The sequence below is a fragment of the Zosterops lateralis genome (assembly GCF_965231275.1).
Source record: "Zosterops lateralis genome assembly, chromosome: 1".
NCBI classification, from domain to species: Eukaryota; Metazoa; Chordata; class Aves; order Passeriformes; family Zosteropidae; genus Zosterops; species Zosterops lateralis.
In genome coordinates, this window is record NC_139762.1 from 133,035,381 (window position 1) to 133,054,027 (window position 18,647).

The 18,647-nt window shown below is 34.7% G+C and overlaps 1 protein-coding gene across 3 annotated transcripts in view; it reads left to right on the top strand.

The window, feature by feature from the left end:
* The window catches only part of RIMS2 (regulating synaptic membrane exocytosis 2), a gene marked incomplete at its 5' end in the record, with an annotated part of 477,503 nt that overhangs the window by 96,869 nt on the left and 361,987 nt on the right, over nt 1–18,647 (top strand). For all 3 annotated transcript variants that reach the window (XM_083865898.1, XM_083865900.1, XM_083865899.1), the window contains one exon: nt 413–623. In XM_083865898.1, the coding sequence (XP_083722024.1) occupies nt 413–623 (211 nt within the window). The remainder of the gene's footprint in view (nt 1–412; nt 624–18,647) is intronic.

The following is an 18,647-nucleotide window of genomic DNA, read 5'->3' on the forward strand; positions in this document are numbered from 1 at the left end:
CTTGAAAGAATGAATTGGATTTTTGTTTTCCTCCTCTTAGCCAGTTTATCGTTTAGTACCATGGGCTCTTGGATCACTTATCCTGTGTTTCCAGCTGTTTGTAGCAAACACTTATCCTGTGTTTCCACATGTCTGTAGCAAACATCTGGTCCCATCCTAAAGCAAAGGGACATATCTTTGTAACAGCTGAACTGTGAGCTGAATGTTATCAATGTTGAGCTTACTCCTGGAGTTTAGTTATAATGAAAAGGAAATAATTCTTGAATGTAACAGTACTGGAGCATCATAAATTAAATATATTTGTTTTACTACAGTATTTCTCTCTGGTTTGTAAAAATTATTGCAGTTTAGTGACTGTGAAGTATTTTTGGGCAAGAGTAAACAACAACTAATTATCTCTTCTCTTCTGCAGAAAATTACATCAGCAGTTTGAGATGTATAAGGAGCAAGTGAAGAAGATGGGTGAAGAATCACAGCAGCACCAGGAGCAGAAGGGTGATGCCCCAACCTGTGGTATCTGCCACAAAACAAAATTTGCTGATGGCTGTGGCCATAACTGTTCATATTGCCAAACTAAATTCTGTGCGCGCTGCGGAGGAAGAGTGTCTCTGCGCTCCAATAAGGTATGGAGTTATCAGAGTTTAAGAGCAGGCTTCTCCTAAACTCAGTGCCTCTTATTCATGGCTAATGAATCCAAATCACATAACTACTGAAACGAATTTCCTCTAAGGGGACAATGGCCTCTACTTCAGGGGCTTTTAAATTATCTATCCTCATTTCATCTAATTTCCAACTGCATATGAATTTGTGATTATGGCTTTTAAGTTAATACATACCATTCTTTGAGTAACAAATTCATGCAAGTACATTTCTTTGACTGGAGGATGAGTCTCTATTTGAGAAACAGAAGTATATCTAGTGATCTAATGATGCTAATACTGAGACATTGATTATTAAAAAACAGAGCAAGGATTTGTTTCTTTCCTGCTTGCCTAGGCTCTTCTGTACAAGATTATTGTAAAATTAGTGTTAGAAAATTATAGATAATTTAATATTGTGCTTTTAAATATTTATTTTCTATTATATGTATCATACATATTATGCATATTTATATGTGCATACACATGCAAATGTTAACCTATATCTGGAAAACAGTTAAATGCACTAACATATATTGTTCTGTATATGCTGGTGTTTATTGTATAAGAAATGTCAAACAAACAATCTGAATTCTTAAAAAAGCTGAATATAGAGTAAATAATTTAGCACAACTGATGTAATCACAGAAAACTCTTCTGAGATCATTTTACTCAACATTTTAGATAAAATGTTCAGATCTCATACGCAGAATCTTTCCCAGGTTCTGATACATACTTGTAGAAGACACATGGCGATATTCAAGAAGTATTATGCTAGTCTTTTGTGAAAATACATACTTTATAAACAATACAATATTTTATTATTTTAATGTTTATGTGATATTTTTATATAACTTATTTCCATGAGTCAAATTTTTTCAGTAATATGTTCATTTCAAATATCATGCAATAGGTAAATATTATCTTTTATAAGGTAAGGGACAATAGTATGCATGTTATGTATTTCTTTGCCTAAGATTGAAAAGTAGGTTTAAATAAAGGACAGAAGTTTTTGTTGAACAAAGTATAAAAAACCAAAAAATATAAAAATGTAATAATAGTTCCTGATGATTAAAGTAACAGATTATGTGTAAATGTCTCAAATTGCCTTGGTGTTCACTGAGATAATTTAAAAACGTTGCCTTCAGTAGGTTCACTTGTTTTGTTTTTTTAATAACTAATTAAGCCATGTTGCCAGTAATGAGAGAGAGATAACAATTTCTGTATTAACTTCATTATAAAAGCCAATTAGGACAGGTATTTTAGTTGTTATGCCTATATCCTTAGAAACATAGCATTAGGAAGAAAGCTTCATTTCCTAATGAAACATTCTGATACACAGTTTAGATTATCCTTGAGATGGATCATCTGAACTTGACAGATCTGTCTGACTTCTCTTGACAGACTCCCAATGAGATTCTTCCATAGAGCCTTAGGTAACTCCACTGCTTCACCATGCTCACCACAGATAGCTTTTCTTACTGTATAACCTAAATCTGTCTTTCAGTAAATTGACTTCTCCATTCAGTCTGAGACTGTTCTGCAACACTTCTCAGCTGGCATTTTTTTCTATAACTTTTGCTAATTTAGTGCAAGGCTTTCCTGCACCTCATTCATTTTTATTCTAGATAATTTATGAATATGGTGAACAGAGTATCTCTAGAGTGATCTCCTTTGAGGCTTTGCTGGTGAAAACTTTCCCTTAAAAAAACCCTGACCATACACTCTTGTTTTTTCTTCTTGTCCTTTCATTAATTAAGTTTTCTCATGGATGAATTTATTCCTATTCCATGGCAGCTGAGATTCTTTAAAAGCCTGTAATCCCAACAGAGCAGTAGGAATAAATCTCATTTTCTCACTTTCTCTGTGACTACTTGAAAGCATTCTAAGACAAGTAACACATGTGAATTCCCTCTACTAAAGGCATTCTGACTTTTCCACATTTTATCTTACTTTATTCATATGCTTGCTAATTATATTATGTATTTGAGTTTCTAAAAATCTATCCAATGAGGATGTCAGGCTCATTTATCTATTCTTCAATTGATATAATGTTGAAATTCTTTAAAAATGTCTTGGTATTTTTGCTAACTTTTATACTTCTTATCAATGAAACACTGTATTACAATTAATAATTATTTTAGACTGGAGAGGCTTTACACTAACAATAATTTAATTAAAAAAAATTGGTGTATTTATTTATTTATTTTTGTTGACTCACTTTATAGCTTCTTTTTCTGAAATAACAATTTGAAGTATGTCCTTCATTTTATTCTGCATAAAACAATATTCTAGAGTAAATACCTTCCTATTCACTGTGAAAATGAAGAAAAAAGATCTAATTCAGAAAGACTGAGGCAGTCTCCTATTTATGCCCTGCTTTATGCCTACACTGATTATTCTATTAAAACTACTTTGGTCTACCAGAATTCATTCTTCTCTCTTCTGAATACAACTTCAGTTTCTTGAAGGATGATTTCTAATTACTTCCTATTTTAAGTTTGCTTTTTTGGTCTTTGTAGACAATTTTTGACACTATATATATATATATATATATATATGTATGTCTGATTTGGACACAAGGTAATACTTACACTGTCTCAAATGTTCTTTGGTGGATCTGTTTGAGATCTTCATAATATAAAGTTTCAAGCTAAACTCCCGCCTTTTAGTCCATATTCTGCTCCTAAATTGTTTAGAAGAGACCAGTATTAGCAGCATGCACCTCAGATGATGGAGAATTGCAAAGAATACTTTTTTTTAAAGGTCTTAAGGCTGACTGCTGCTTACAAGGTTCATGGCCATGAGTAGGAGCACAGAATGGAAATGTTTTGACTGCAGTCAGAGCATTAGATTAGGATTCTCAAAATTTTTGGATGATTTATTCTTTTTTCAGTTTCATTAAAGTGCCTTAAATATATAGGCATTAGCATTCTGTTTAAGCTGTACAAAAATTATCATTATGTGGGAGTTCCTTCTAGCTCAAATAAATAAAAATTATAATGGTGGCACTTCTGCTTCTGTACAATTTATTATCTTGGTGAATGGTGTATTTAGGTAAATGGGGGCTTAAATTTCAAGAGAATAAAAACCCTTTAATAGAAATCTTTTATGTCTATGAACAGTTTCAGATTGATTAAAACTGAAATAATAAATCATGTGAGAGCAAGTGGTAATTGTTCTTAGTAATAAGAGTACCACTGATACATAAATATACTCCTTTTCTTTAATCATATCCTAATTTATATAGAGAAATGCACATTGAATGAGTCAGTAGACAACAGAATGAGATTTTTGCAGGGGAAAAATCTAAATGCTAAAATGTTGCAAAAATACAGCCTCCAGATTGATATCACATTGAGTGTAGTGAATATAAATTTTAGCACCTCAGAAAGCCAGTTCACCAAACCAACCTTTCACCTGTACAAAAAGGAAAAAATGCTTTTTTGAAAAGTTAACTTAAGGCTTGCTGAATACCTTCTTGCAGGGTATTTGGCAACTTATTATCACTTGGAGCCACTGAAACATCTTTCTTTTTTTGTCTTTGAAGAGCAAAAGTAAGAGATTTTTAGTTGTTTTAGAGGACCCAACAACAACATGGGAAACATGTAAGGTGTAAATAGGGAACTTCTCTCAGTTCCCCTGGTTCAGTGCAAGATTTGCAGTCTGATTATTTCCCTGGGGCTGTTTGATTTTGAAAAAAACCATCAAGTTTCCTTTGCTGAATGACTCTAACTGCAGGACTTGCAATCTGATCATCTGTATGAAGTTAAACACAAAATTGTAGCTACTTGCGGTATTGCATAATCTTATTTCATTCTGTTGAGAATTAGCAAGCACCTGAGATTTAGTCTTTCGCAATCAGGTTTTCTAAGTCACTAGGATTTGGAATAAACTCCATATTGCAAATAAGTTGTCTTTAAGAGATGTGATTTGACTTTGCAAGTCTCTACAAAAGACGCATAACACTGCAAACATGAGGAGAGGATTCCTCTGAACAGTTTGTGTGATTTTTATTTTCAGTTTAATCCATGTAACACCTGTAAAAACTGATAACCTGCAACTGTATTCATCTCTCTGGAGAAAAGTATCTTTGAAAAAAAAGAAAGTCAGTGGTAAATTATTCCAAAGACATTAATTTCTTATACAAAAGTTGTAAATTCACAATTGGAGGGTGTAAAAGTTATGCTTCCCTTAGGATGAGTTTTGCATCTGTCTCCCCATGGATAGAATAGAATTTGTATTATCAGATATGTTGAAGACTTCCAACCTTAAATCTGGTCCTGATTATCTTGGAACAATGTTAATGCCATAGGAACATGTGTGGTAGTTAAGACATCTATAAATGGTGATAATTTAGAAATCATCACGCTCCCCCCCAATTTTATTTGGGATGATCAACCTCTTTATTCTTTTGAAAGTTATACCCAGACTTACCCAGAGTACAGTTCATCTAGTGTACTTCATGGTCCTTAGTAGCTTTCCCCACTCCTTTCCTGGTGGAGTTTGGCTTCTCTGATGTGGCACAGCTGTAACCTGGGATCAGCCCTGGGGAAAGAGCAGTGTGAGGATGATTTGTGATAAGCTCCCTTGGGAGCTCCAGCCCTTTGCTTGGGAGCTGCTCAGTGCTCAGCCTTGGTCCTGCCTCAGACATGTGGTGGTTCCCTTGCTGAGCCAAATCTATAGGCTTGGCTTCCTGGATTGCCTCAGCTCTGCCTCATCACCATGGCCCTTCTGAGGACCTGGATTCTTTGTTTACCCTGGCCCTATCCTTGGATTCCCCTTGGGTGCATGCTGTGGGACACAGGTCTGCAGGTAGGAGCATGGCCTGCCTCATGCCACCCTTTCTGCCTTCTCCTGGCCCTGGATGAGCTGCTGACCCTACTTCTGCCAGGACAGTATCAAGTAGTGCTGTCCCAGCATAACCCTTCAGCAAAACACGTCTTCAAATTGTTGCATTTAATGCTAAGAGTGAAAAACTTTGCACAACTACCATTTTGAACCAGGAGATATTGCTCCTTTCCAGTCTGTAAACTTTACTTGCAAACTAATGCCTAGGAGAACTGATATTCAGAATCTTCATTTCTGTATTGATTCTTTGGATTCTCTTGGTTGTTAAAAAACACCTGTGATTTTAATACAGCCTACGTGGATACAATCAGTCTCTTCAAATGACAATTGCACAAACTATTTCTGTTATTAATTTTATTTATTTGAAACTATTTACATTTGATAGCTCTTTTGATCTCAATAAACAGCAAATGATGGTCTCAATTTCAACAGAGGCTACATTTTGAACTCTTCATTAATTTAAAGCTGTCATAAACCTTAGAGGTTTTTATGATTCTGATAAAATGAAGAACTCACAGTTTTACCCAGACTTATAATTTTAGGCAATTAAAGTGAGAAAAATACATCTTGAAGAGTAGCTTTGGCTCATGCAGTCAGATGCCAGATTGACCTTGTTACAGATCTTTTTTAAAAAGGATAAAGGATAAATACTGACTCATTCTAGTTTTATTTTGAGTATAGGATGGAATTCCACTAATTTTGGAAATATTTCTGTGTGTCTGAATACTCATGGAGATAAGGCCTTTCTCCCTAAAACCATTGTTAATGTATACCTGCATTTTCATGTGGAACAGGACAAGTACCACTGTTCTTTGAAAACCTGAATATAATGATTTCTCTAATGTCTCTGCTATTGAAATGCCTGACTAGGCTGTTTTTCATATTTTCAGTCATGTCATTGCTTACTATATATTGCTATGAACTCAAGAAAGTTTGACAGTGTGAGTGGAGGAAGCTGAGAGGCTAAGGTGGTCTTAGGTGTTGGGTAAAGTGTGATGGCACGTCTTAAACATCACATATCTTTATATTTTGTAGCTTGTTTCTGAAAAGAGATTCTTCATCCTGGACATTATTCAACATAGGTCGGTTGTGTGAATCAAGTCTTGGTTACTGTTATGATCAAAGTATGAATGACAGGATTTTGAATTATGCTTATGGATTATAATTCTCTTGGATAATAGAGTGTATTTCTTCAAAGGTGACGATGAGGAATCGAGGCTCTAGATGTTTCCATATAAAATGTCCCTGAACACTACTTTCTTTCTTACTGCAGTAGGACAGGAAACCATGCTGGGAAAGTATGAGACCACCTAGTACTGAGCAGGAAAATACATCTCTGTACACAGAGTGATAATGCATGAATGTCCTGTGATTTAGATAGCTTCCTATGCTATTTACTATTTGTATAACTGAGAATACCACTAAAACCCATATCATCTTTAAAATACTTTAATCTTTTGCTACTGAACATAGGATCATAGAATAAATTGGGTCAGATGGGACCCGTGGAGGTTTTTCCAGACCAATCTCCTGCTCCATACAGGATTAACTTCAAAGTCAGATGAGGTTTTTGGGAGCTTGTTCAACTGAATTGTAAAAACCTCCTAGGAGAGAGAATCCCTAACCCCATTGGACAACCTCTTTCAATGATTAACAACTCTTGTGATTTTCTTTTTTTCTTACACGGAATACAATCCCTTAATTGTTGCATTTTGTTTATTACCTGTGCATCTCCAAGAAAAGTCTGTCTTTGTGTTTCCTATAGCTAAACTTCAAATAGTTGAGGGATATAACTAGTTCCCATCTTCCCACATCCTTCCCTATCCCAGCCTTCTTTAGGCTGAACAAGCCTATCTCCCTCAGCTTCTCCTTGTATATTGTTTGTTTTATTCCCTGACTGTCTTGTTTGGCCTCTGCTGTATTCTCTCCTGTTTGTTTGTAACTTTAGGATTGGAGGGAACCTAAGCCTTCTATAAGAGTTACATGTTATAAAGTTACATGCCATGCAGGTATCAGAACAACAAATCAATAAAATTAATTGTCACTCTTTTTTGGTAAGCAGTTGTATTCCTAGCACAGCCAATGCTTTAATAAGTGCCTAGATTTAGTCTCTGCATTGGAATATGAAATTAAAGTACTAGATAAAAGTCATCATTCTTCATTCATAAAAATAGGGAATATTTTTGACTGAGAATATTTTGATTTTTTTTTCCAAAGTATTATTCCATTTAAAATTTTAGACAGCTAAAAAGACAAATTCTTCAATGTAAATAACCAATAGGAATGTTTGTATTTAATATTGATGGGTATGAAAAATAAAGTATATGTGTTACAGACCTGGCATGACATGCAGTAAACACTTGTGACAAACTCTGTCTCCTTATGCTTTAGAACTCCAGGATTTTAAAGATTTCTTGCTAACATGCAATTTTGCCATTTGAATACCCTCTATTTGTCTGTAGTAAACAAACATTCTTAATTTCACTGAATGCTTTGCAAGTGCAAAGCACTGATGAATGCTGATCGTTTACACTACTGGGGTCCAAGGTACGAGCTAAATGCTGCATCCTTTTGATGAGATGACCCATTTTTTTGTGAAGATAATTCAGGTATGACTCCCAAATTTTTTAAATGAAAATAATTCCCTTTAAACATTTTTTAAATTTTTTTAAATTATAAGATAGTCTCAATTTCACTCGTGAAAGGATCATGAAATTTATTAAAATTTTGTATTTTTCACTATATTTCCTTCACCACCAGGGAAAAAAGAAAGATACATATTACTTCCTTTGATATTAATTCGTTTATCTTACTAAAAAATTCGAATACTTGCTTTCAAAATGGAAGTGACTCTTTCCTTATTTGTGGTTTGTTTTTTTTCCCCCTGTCCTTTCTTTCTTGCTTTCGTGGATATGAACTCCAGGAGGACAAAGTGGTTAGAGCCTTTTTTCTGTTTAAAGTTCTTTTCTTTTATGGTAGACTTATTTCCTGCCCTACATTTGCTCTCATTTACACATCTGTAATTCCTACTGAAGGCAAGGGGAATTACTGTCATTAAAATGAAAGCAATGCTTGGCATAAAAGGCTTAACTGTTTTTCAAATAGCTTACTAATAACCTGTGAGTTGTTGTGAACAGTATGCATGATATTCCTCTCTGTTTGCAGCTTTTGTGAGCATGCCCCTGCCTTTCCTTTGCTTTCGCAATATACATCCACAGCTTAAAAAAGCTAAATGTCATTCGTGTCATAAGTGTTTTTTGATAAAATTTATTTGTATGCCACTTATAGAAGTGGCATAAAGTGATGATAATGATTTTTCCACTCTTTATCACTGATATGTATGTTCTCAACATTTTAGGTGTAATTTTTTTGGCATGGTAGTTCTGTTCTGATTGTCAGTGACAATACAATTAGATACCAGTAAATATTAAGAAAATACATCTATCCTAAATGTTTAGGAATATGCCAGCAATGTCATAGAGTCATCCACTAATACAAATTATTTTCTAAACTGGTTTTTAGGTTTTTCTAAAATATAGTGCACATATTGTATTCAGCATAATGTTGAAATATTGTTAAATGTTATGTGTGTCACTGACATTGTTTGTCTTGATAATTGTCTTACACATACTGTAAATATTTAAATCTTTTATTTTAGCAAGGTTTAAAATGGTAGTATAAATCTGAATTTGGGAATAAGCCTGGGTATATTTCAATATTTTACCAAATTAGTGCAATTTTTTTAAAAACAGAATTGAGAAAACGACATGAGCTAGTGTAAATCTGTTCTTCCATCAAACTCTCTGCTGTATTCTAAAGAACTAAAATTACGTAAGCAGTTTGCCCTGTAATGCCTGGCAAGTAAGTTCCTGTATGAGATGGAGTAAAGTAATTCTTCAATGTTCATATACTTTTAGTTAATGTATACAGAGAATGGCTTTTTCTGTAATAAAATGTAATTTTTTCTTCCTGATAGAAATGTCAAGGCTCACATTTGACTTACACATATGGTTCAGAAATGCTTTGCTTCACACAGAAGTTTTAAGCCATGTGCTGTTGTTACCATTTAGGAGATATGTTTAGTAGTGCACAAGAGACATTTGAGGTGGGCCATTTATTGGTGCCCCAGTCTGTAAGAGGGCACACAGCTTTCTTTTGCCCTACATAATCGGAACTTTTCACAGTTAAAAGGCTGTGAAAGCTGTGAAGTAACAGCAGTTTGTAGAATACAGAGGTAGCTGTCAAATGCAAAACACAGATTAAAAAAATAAACTATTTTCTTCTTGAAGAATGTACCCTTTCTGGTTAATCTTGCAAGTATTTGATGCATACTAACAGTATTTATTCCCACAGTCAGTCCAACAACTGATGTCTGCGATATTATCTATGTTGGAGCCATCTCAAATACGAAATATGCCTGGAAAATAAAATTAAAAAAAATGTGGAGGAGATCACAATAAGATTATATTATTGTCTAGCTTTACCATGTACATGTGGTGAGGAGGAAAGGGACAGAAGTTTCCCTAGCTAATCAACTAGTTAATTTTTCCATGAGCTCAAGTTGCTTTATGTAATATCTGTTTCTGCTGATATTGAAATAGATGCTTTAGAAGTTATGAAGGCAGAAAAATCAATGAATATATTAAGTCAACTTTTTCTCAATTATAGACATTGTGAAGAAAGAACAGCAGTGGTATTTTTCTTTGTATTTTAGTACTAACTGTAAGGTTAAAAACCCTGATGTATTGAATGCAGATACTACTGAAATAGGTACCTTCAATAGAAAATATTAATACAAAACCAGTATTTTTTTTTGTATGCTACAGCATTTACTAGTAGATTAACACACCTAGTGGAGCCTTAATATTATTTTTCATCCTTCATTTTCCAGTGTTATTGTAGAAGGTCTTAATTCCAGTATTTCTTAGGAGGCCTATTCTGTTTTTCGTAACCATAGAATGGCAAGTTCAACAGAAAATGCAAGTAGGAAAAGCTGTAGATACTTGGTGACTGTTGATGGTTTGTTAATCCAATTTAAAAACATGACTTTGAAAAATGAGATGTATTCAAAGCATCTGTAAAGAGTTAGAAACATATTTTAGCGTGTCACTTGTAGAAATCTTATTACGTCTTTTGATATAGATTAAGATTGCAGGGGAAAACTGGGGCTGCACATGGAGTCAGTTAATTGGGACAACCATACAGCAGTTTACTGGTGCTATTAATGGTGGTGGGGAATGGAGTTAGATGTGGATTCTGGCTGTGTTTTAGTGTTGTACCATCAAACATGCACAGAAGGGAACTTATACTACGTGTCCTTCTATTCTAACTTGTGGGATCCTACTTGCAGTGCTGCATCCAGCTCTGGGGTCCTCAGCACAGGAAGGACATGGACCTTGGAGTGAGTCCAGGGGAGGCCACCAAGATGATCAGAGAAAACAAAACACCTCTACTGTGAGGAAAGGCTGAGAGAATTCTTCAGGCTGAACAATCCCAAGAGGAGTCTGGGAAGATCTTATAGCAGCCTTCCAGCACCTAAAGGGGTCCTATAAGGAAGATGAGGACAAAACTTTTTAGCAGGGCCTGCTGCAACAGAAAGAGGGGAATATGGTTTTCAGCCAAAGGAGGGTTGGTTTATATTAGATATGAGAGAAGGTTTTTACAATGTGGGAGGTAACAACTGGAAGAGGTTGGCAAGAGAGGCAAGAGAGGTGATGGAGTGGTGCTCTGAGGAACCTCATCAAGTTGAAGATATTCCTGGTCATGGTAGGGGGCTTGGTCTAGATGAGCTTTAAAGGTCCATTCCATCCCAAACCATTCTATGTTTCTATGATATTAATACCACTTCAGAGTCTATAGCTCACTGTGCCTCTTCCCCCACAGAACATGGGAATGACTCATTAATGTCTCAGTCCTTCATTAACCATTTATATTAAAAAGTACTTTTACAAATTTGAGACCCCAGTGTGCCAGAAAGGAAGAAAGTTAAGATTAAAAGGGTTAGATCATATCTGAGAAGGAAGCAGTTGATATTTTAAAATTGAAAAATAGTGTGAATTTTTACCAACCTCTGGATGTTTTTTATTTAAGAAACAAAGATACATTTTTAAAGATTTCCTCCATTTCTGTCACAAGTTTCCTGTCAATGTGTGACCATGAGGTAGAAATTTCTTTGAGAAACCATAATCCAGGCTGATAAAAATGAAATTGATTAAAAAAATAAAAATACACAGGATCATCTCCCTTTTACTTAGATTTTGACAATTATATTCCTAATCAAATAACTTTACTGAAATGTGCAACACCATTAGCTAGAATAGTGAAATTTTGTGACTATATCACTGAAAATCATGCAAAGTGTGATTAAACTGATGAGGAACTAGGAAGTGCAATACAGTTTGGACAACAATATATCTTCATTTTAAATGGTAGGAAATGAAAAAAAATAGTAGATTTTTAAAATTTTTACTGATTGTTATCCTGAATTTAAATGAAATTATGGACTTTGTACCTTTGCTTGTAGACCATGAGTTTAAGGCAACCCCTGATACTTTTGAGACAACAAGTAAGCAGCCTAATACATTTTTAGAAAGAGCTGACAGGAGAAAATGTGGTTCCTTCACTTTCCTGGTCATTGTCTGGCTTTTTAAAGCCAATAAAATTCCAGTGGAGTGTTTTGTTATGAACATTTGAGATTTAGATACATCAGTTCATATTTGTAAAGTGTTTGTTTTCAAGTGGTAAGTTTGGTCGTAACATGAGGTCAGCAGTGGCATGGCCCTCAGAGCTTCTGATACTTTTTTTAGTTCATTCATCTCTTTCAGGGGATTCAGGAATTGTTTTTAGGGAATCTGTTTTAAACTGCTACAGATCAAAGCCAAAATGTTTATAATTTTGTACAGGATAAACCTGTCTTTATTTCCTGTGCAAGAAAATAAAATATTTGGCACTTTCTTTGAAGTATGTCTTCTACATTTCAAATGTTATTAATTTTTAAATACTTAAGACAGAGGCAAAGAGCTTATCTTTAAAAAATCTATTTTGAAACCTCTACTAGTCCTAAGAATTTTTTTCTAAAACAATTCTATATAAAATTACAGTAGAAAAGATAAAAACCATTTATTATAGGGCATTATTCTCCATCCCTTTATCTCACTGCAGTTCCCAGTTTTTCTTCACCATGTTCCAAAGTAATCAACACTGTTATTCCAGTCAGGAGAGACCTAGGTGTTGAGGATAATGTTTTCTGTCACTTTTTGTGAAAATTTCACTATTAAAAAAGAGAAAGTTTTTGTCATTTAACTTCTGCCATTCTGAAGATGCCCTGGGCCCTACGAAATTCTCGATTATTTCTAAACCATAAGTGTTGTAGGTCTGTACCTCCACAGGACCTGACAGCTTTCTCATCTGGAATTGAACACAGGTGAGAAATATTTGTAGAAGCCATAGGTTGCTTCTCCTAACTCTGCCTTCTTGCTATTGGAAAATATCTGGGGAATATCTTGCCCTATTCTTGACACTTGATTCAAGCTGATTTTGTTTGGTATGAAGAAAGACACAGAGAGTCTTATCAAGATTTTTATGGCCTGTATAGGCTCTGTGTGTTTTTTTTTAACAAGGAAATATGTTAATTTCCAGATCACTGAAATTTGAAAAAAATCCCTTTTTTGGAAAGAGACTCACAAAAACAATAGAATATTTCCTATTGTTAGAATACCTCTGACAAAAGTCTCCTATTGTATAGGATTGTTTTCTGAGATACCTCTTTGCTGTGGGAAGCTTAATGATTTTCCTCAGCTCTTGAGTATTATCTTTCAGATTGAGATCTCTAAAAGTCAGTCAGAGAGTTGGCAACTTAGACCTTCCTGAATTCACTTGGGCCACTTGTCCAAGCCTGTTCTCTGATCCTGTTTCTCACATTCCATTTGTCTAAGCTGCTCTCCTTTATCTTACTGCATTCAGACTGCACTCTTGTTTCCTTGATCACTAACAGAAAGCACATCCAGTAGCAGAAGGTGAACAAACTTGGTCGAAACTGGATTGACAAACATATTTCAATACTAGGTTGCTCCTTTTGCCTGTCAAAATTATCCAGCAATCAAGTCACCTCCTCTGCTCAAAATATGTTACCCAACTGTATTTTCAATGTTTTCAAGACTGTCATGATGTGACATGATAGAATGTAGTAGGTGTACATAGGTTTTTAAATCTGCAAGTAGGAGACTTAAACTTACCTGAAAGTCTCATAGTAAATACCTCCAACTAATGGTTAAATTGGCATACAAATGTTTTCTCTAAATTAGGTCTCAGTTAACTAGTTAATTAGTTAACTTTTAGGGCCTTACTGTCATACCAAAATACACTGTCACTTGGCCATCACCGTCAAAGAACAGGGAGATTACACTGCATTGTAGTCCATATTCCAACTTTATATTAACTTCTTTGAGTTGTTAGAGATGTTGGGGGACTTTTTGTCTTCCCTGCAAGAAGACATTGGTGTATTTTCTCATGCACAGACCGTTGGCTTGCCCTCCATAGTGTCTTCCTAGGAACTACCAATCTCCTTTTCCATCTTCTGCTTGAAATTTAATTGGAAAATAAAAATAAAACAACTTCTTCACATGCTGTAGCTTCAAAATGGTCTTAGCTGTTTCAATCCAATGGCTACACGAGGATTTAGATCCATAGGAGGAGAATTTTCTTCTGCTATCTATGCTCCATGTTTAAAGAACACACTGAGATATGTTTGTTGATTAAGAAAATACAGAAAACTGACTATGAAAGTGAGACTGAGATTCCTTTTACAGTCATATTTGTACTTCTCTATTAGATGAGCAAGTATTTATATGCCCAAAAGCTTGTACAATTTTTTTCACTGACAACTAGTTCTTCCTATATACCTTGTCCTTTACATATACACTACAGTGGTGTAATTTTATAATACAGAAATTAGAAATAGCTGGTTTGGTTTTAGATGGTACTGAATTTCTGAACAGCACTAGAGGTGATTTAGAGAGAATCTAGTGAAATTAGAGTGACCAGTTTTTGTTTTGCCAGCTGTTTTTCCCATCCTGATAGCACTAGAAATTTATCTTTTAACTTCAAATTATTCAAAATAGATTGGTTTTCCACTGAAATTCTTCAAGCTATCCTAAAATAATCTTGTCTTAAAACATATATGGAACATTGCTATAACAATAAAAATTACAGCACATCAATAAATTTTCACATTTTTTCAAATTAATAGAGAAGAACAGTTACAAATAGCAATTCTGGAACCAGAAGTTGAAACAGTTCTTGAGCAGTAAGTTTTATTTGCCACCTGTTGCAATATTCAGAAACGTTACCATGTGCTATTGAGTTCCAGGTGTAGACCTTTATCAAAGGTAGCTCAGCAAATTCCTCATTACAGTCCCAGGTGTGTAACAGCACACCTAAGACTCTTTGGACACAGTTAGACATTATGGCATAGCAGGGGATGGTATAAATGTTTAATTATCTGTATTCAGCTTCAGTGGCTGGAAACCAGTGCCTATATATATAAATAATGAAGACATTTCTAGTAATAGAGTAAAGCAGCAAACCTCCCAAGGTGTTTTTTCCTCCTCAACTGTTTACTTAGAGCTTTATTTAGCTAGTGGCTTCAAGGAACAGTTTAGTAGTAGGTTGAGGAATTAAATGAAAAAGGCTTTGCGTCTGGGTTAATATCTGTTTGCTCTTTAGATTTGCTGTGTGAAAAAAGGAATTTGCATGGCCAGCATCTGTTGATATATGAAATATTGTATACACAGGCAGGACAGTTATTCAGCATAGTATGAGTGCACTTATGTAGACAGTTTTAGCAGATGTTGAACTTCAGTGCATCCAAGGAAAAAAATTAAATAAATGTGAAAAATCCTGTGTTTAAACAAGATGTCACCTATGAACTATAAACAGGGTATTCAAAAATTAAAACTTCCTTGGTTTGAATTTTCATAAAGATGCCTTCATTCAGCATCAAGAAGATCTACAGAAAAGCCTGGATTTCAGGTAGCTAATTCAATTTCAGTCAATTTATGTGTGTTACTGTTTGTGGCTTTTTGAGAATTAGTTTCATGTGGTTCACAAGCCCTTCTTAGCATTTTGAATCTTCAAGAAATAAAATACCAATGGTTTGTAAGCCAAATACATATTAAAACAATTTCTGTTTCATATTTCACAAAATAAATCCTTACAATGTTTTAATGCTGATAGAATACAGATGTTTCTTTATTAATTTAAGTGGGAATCTGAGTAATTTTTTTACTATGCATACACTTACCTCCCACTTATCTTTAAATGTTTAAAGTTGTTCAGTGTTAATCACTAGTGTTCATTTCACCTGTTCATCTTTCAGTGTAATTGCTACATAACTTCAGAGTCATGACCTGTTAATTAAGGTGTTCTTGCTCTCAGATACTGGGTCATGTGGTTATGAAAGATGATATTTATTGCTGTTAACGACTTGGATTTCTTACCCTTTTAGGTAGGCAAAGTATGGGATCTTTTCTAAGAGATTAGAATAGTTTAACCTCAACATTGAAGATAGGGTTCAAATGCCTATTTCTCCCAATGTGTTCAATTGCCTTGTATCTTTGCATTCAGTATTAGTTAATTTTTAGATTATAACACAATGATGAGTATATATTTTTTTAACAAATTGGTTTTTCTCTGTAGATGTGAAGCAAATTCCTCCTACTTTGCTTCAAATTATTTTTTGGTTTTATCTAATCCTTGTGTGACTTTTATTTTTTATTGACATCATTGTGTGTGGCCAAAGAAAACTTTACATGTAGTGAATGTCTGGCTTCAGTAACTTGGGAGGAGCATATTACCTACATTGTTCTTAATATTGTTGTCTAGCAAAAAGTGAAAGTTAGTGCAAGATTTAGCCTATAGATTCAGACACCAATCTCAAGTACTCATTAAAAATATTTTAAAAACTATATGTTATTCAAGAGAAAGTGCTTTATTAATACTGACCATGTTGCAATAGATTTTTTTGGTCATAATTTATGTTTCCAGACTCCTTCTAGGTTAATATGATTGTTTCTGTTTTATAGCTTATTCATCTGTTTATCTTAACAGGCTATTTGTAAAAGACTTTGAAATAAAATAGCTCTGATCCTAGAATCTTAGACTTCTGTAATTTTATTGTACCATAAGCTTAAAAAGCTGCTATAGATATATTTAGTATTATGAATGGGATTCTGTTACTGTCATAGGTAAGGGTTTGTTCATGCTCAAGTCCACTGAATGGCTGCCTGCTGGGCAAGGCCCTACTCAAATGAGAACATCCACCAATTACAACTTACACTTAGCAATTAGGGAAGAAAAAGAGGGTTTTATCAGAGAGAAGTAGACCACCATCTTCATTTTCCATGGTCTTAAGTGTGGGTTAGGTCTGGTCCGGGACTGAGAAATAAAACACCTATAACATCACCTTCTGAGAAAATTAAAAATTCTTTCATAAAGAAACCATTGTGTCAGGATTTTTTCTCAACAAAAGTGCCTGTTTAACCACTTTTCTTTTTAAAGGCTCAAACATTTAGTTTAGCCCATTTATATAGGCTGCATGTCTTCACAGAGCTGACTTGCTTCCTTCAACATTGTAGTGAATATTGAAAGAATGAAGGAGAAGCAGAAGCCACATGGAGATGTAAGATTCAGTGCTTTAAAAGGGTAAATTGATGCGAGCTTCCAGCTGTCAATTGAAATGTGAAAATACACAGCCTATTTAGAAAGAATTCCCAACAAACTCCATGCTCTTTTTTAGGCAAATTCTGTGCCTTTTCTAAGGCGTGGACATAATTTCCAGGACATACTTCTAGAAAGCCTTGTATTCTTGTGACTGCTTCAAATACTGATGTAAAGTTTTTCAGGACAAAATTCTTTTTATAATTTAGTAATATTCTTTGAAGTCTGCTACTTAGTTGTTAGCTGCAAATTGAAATTGTAGTGTAAGTTCTTTTTTGAAGAGAAATTCAGTTCTTGATGTTCTTTGAGACACTTTGTCCATGACTTGTTTGCTGTTTTTGCTTCATCTGGAGTCTCATATTAAGAGTTTGGAAGAATATAAAGGATTTATTAAAGTATGACTGCTTTGGACTGTCAGTTCACATACACAGAATATGTATGTGAAGAGTTCTATCATGATATATTCAACTTTTTCTGCAAGAGGAAATGATGCAAAAGAACTATGAAGCAAGAAGTGATCATTAAACTGTAAATACAATTATCTGAGTGAATTTGAAATAGAACTAAGTTTAGGGAAGGTGATAATTCTCACTAATAACACTTTCAAAGCCTGCTAATTTATGCTAGCAGAGAAAAGGAAGCATTCACCTAGCTGCCAGTGCTGAAGTAGCAGAAGGACTTGCAAATGTGGAATCTGTAGGTATTTTAAAGTAAGAAATAATTATGGAAGTACATAAACATATATATACATATATATAAAGTAGAAGAATAGGGAGTTAACCATATTTGCTTCCTAACAAAGGGGACTATTTGACATTGGATTAAAAAATATTTATTGTTCCTTTTTTCCTGTTGTAAAATATAATTGTTCTCTCCAGCGTATTGATAGACTTATATACATGACTGTGTAATGTGTCACTAAGTCCGTTGCTTTTTTTACCCTTAGTCTATTCTGTTTTGAAATTCATGAAACAAACATACTGACATACATCTATTTTTTTTTCTTTTTATTTTTTTAATGTTAGATTTCTTGCTATTATGTCAGAGTTAACTATGGCTGCATCTATTGCCGGCATAAGATGTGCAGGTGTTGTAGTATGGAACTCAGTGTAGGTTTCCAGGCTGGATATCACAGCAGTGAGAATGGTGGAGGGAGATGACTGTCCCACCATGCCACAAGCTGGTGTGGCTGGTGTGGCTGGTGTGCAGTTTGGGGTACCACACAGGACCACAAAGGACATCAGACTATTAGAGTGAGTCCAGGGAGAGGAGGTTAAAGTGGTGAAATTTCTCAAGGGCAAGACTTATGAGTTGTGGCTGAGGTCACTTGGTTTGTCCTGGTTGGAGGAATGAAGGCAGAGGGGTGACCTCATTGCAGTCTGCAGCTTCCTCACAGGCACAGGGAGGTGAGCTGGGGAGCTTCGCATTGGACCTTAGAAAAAG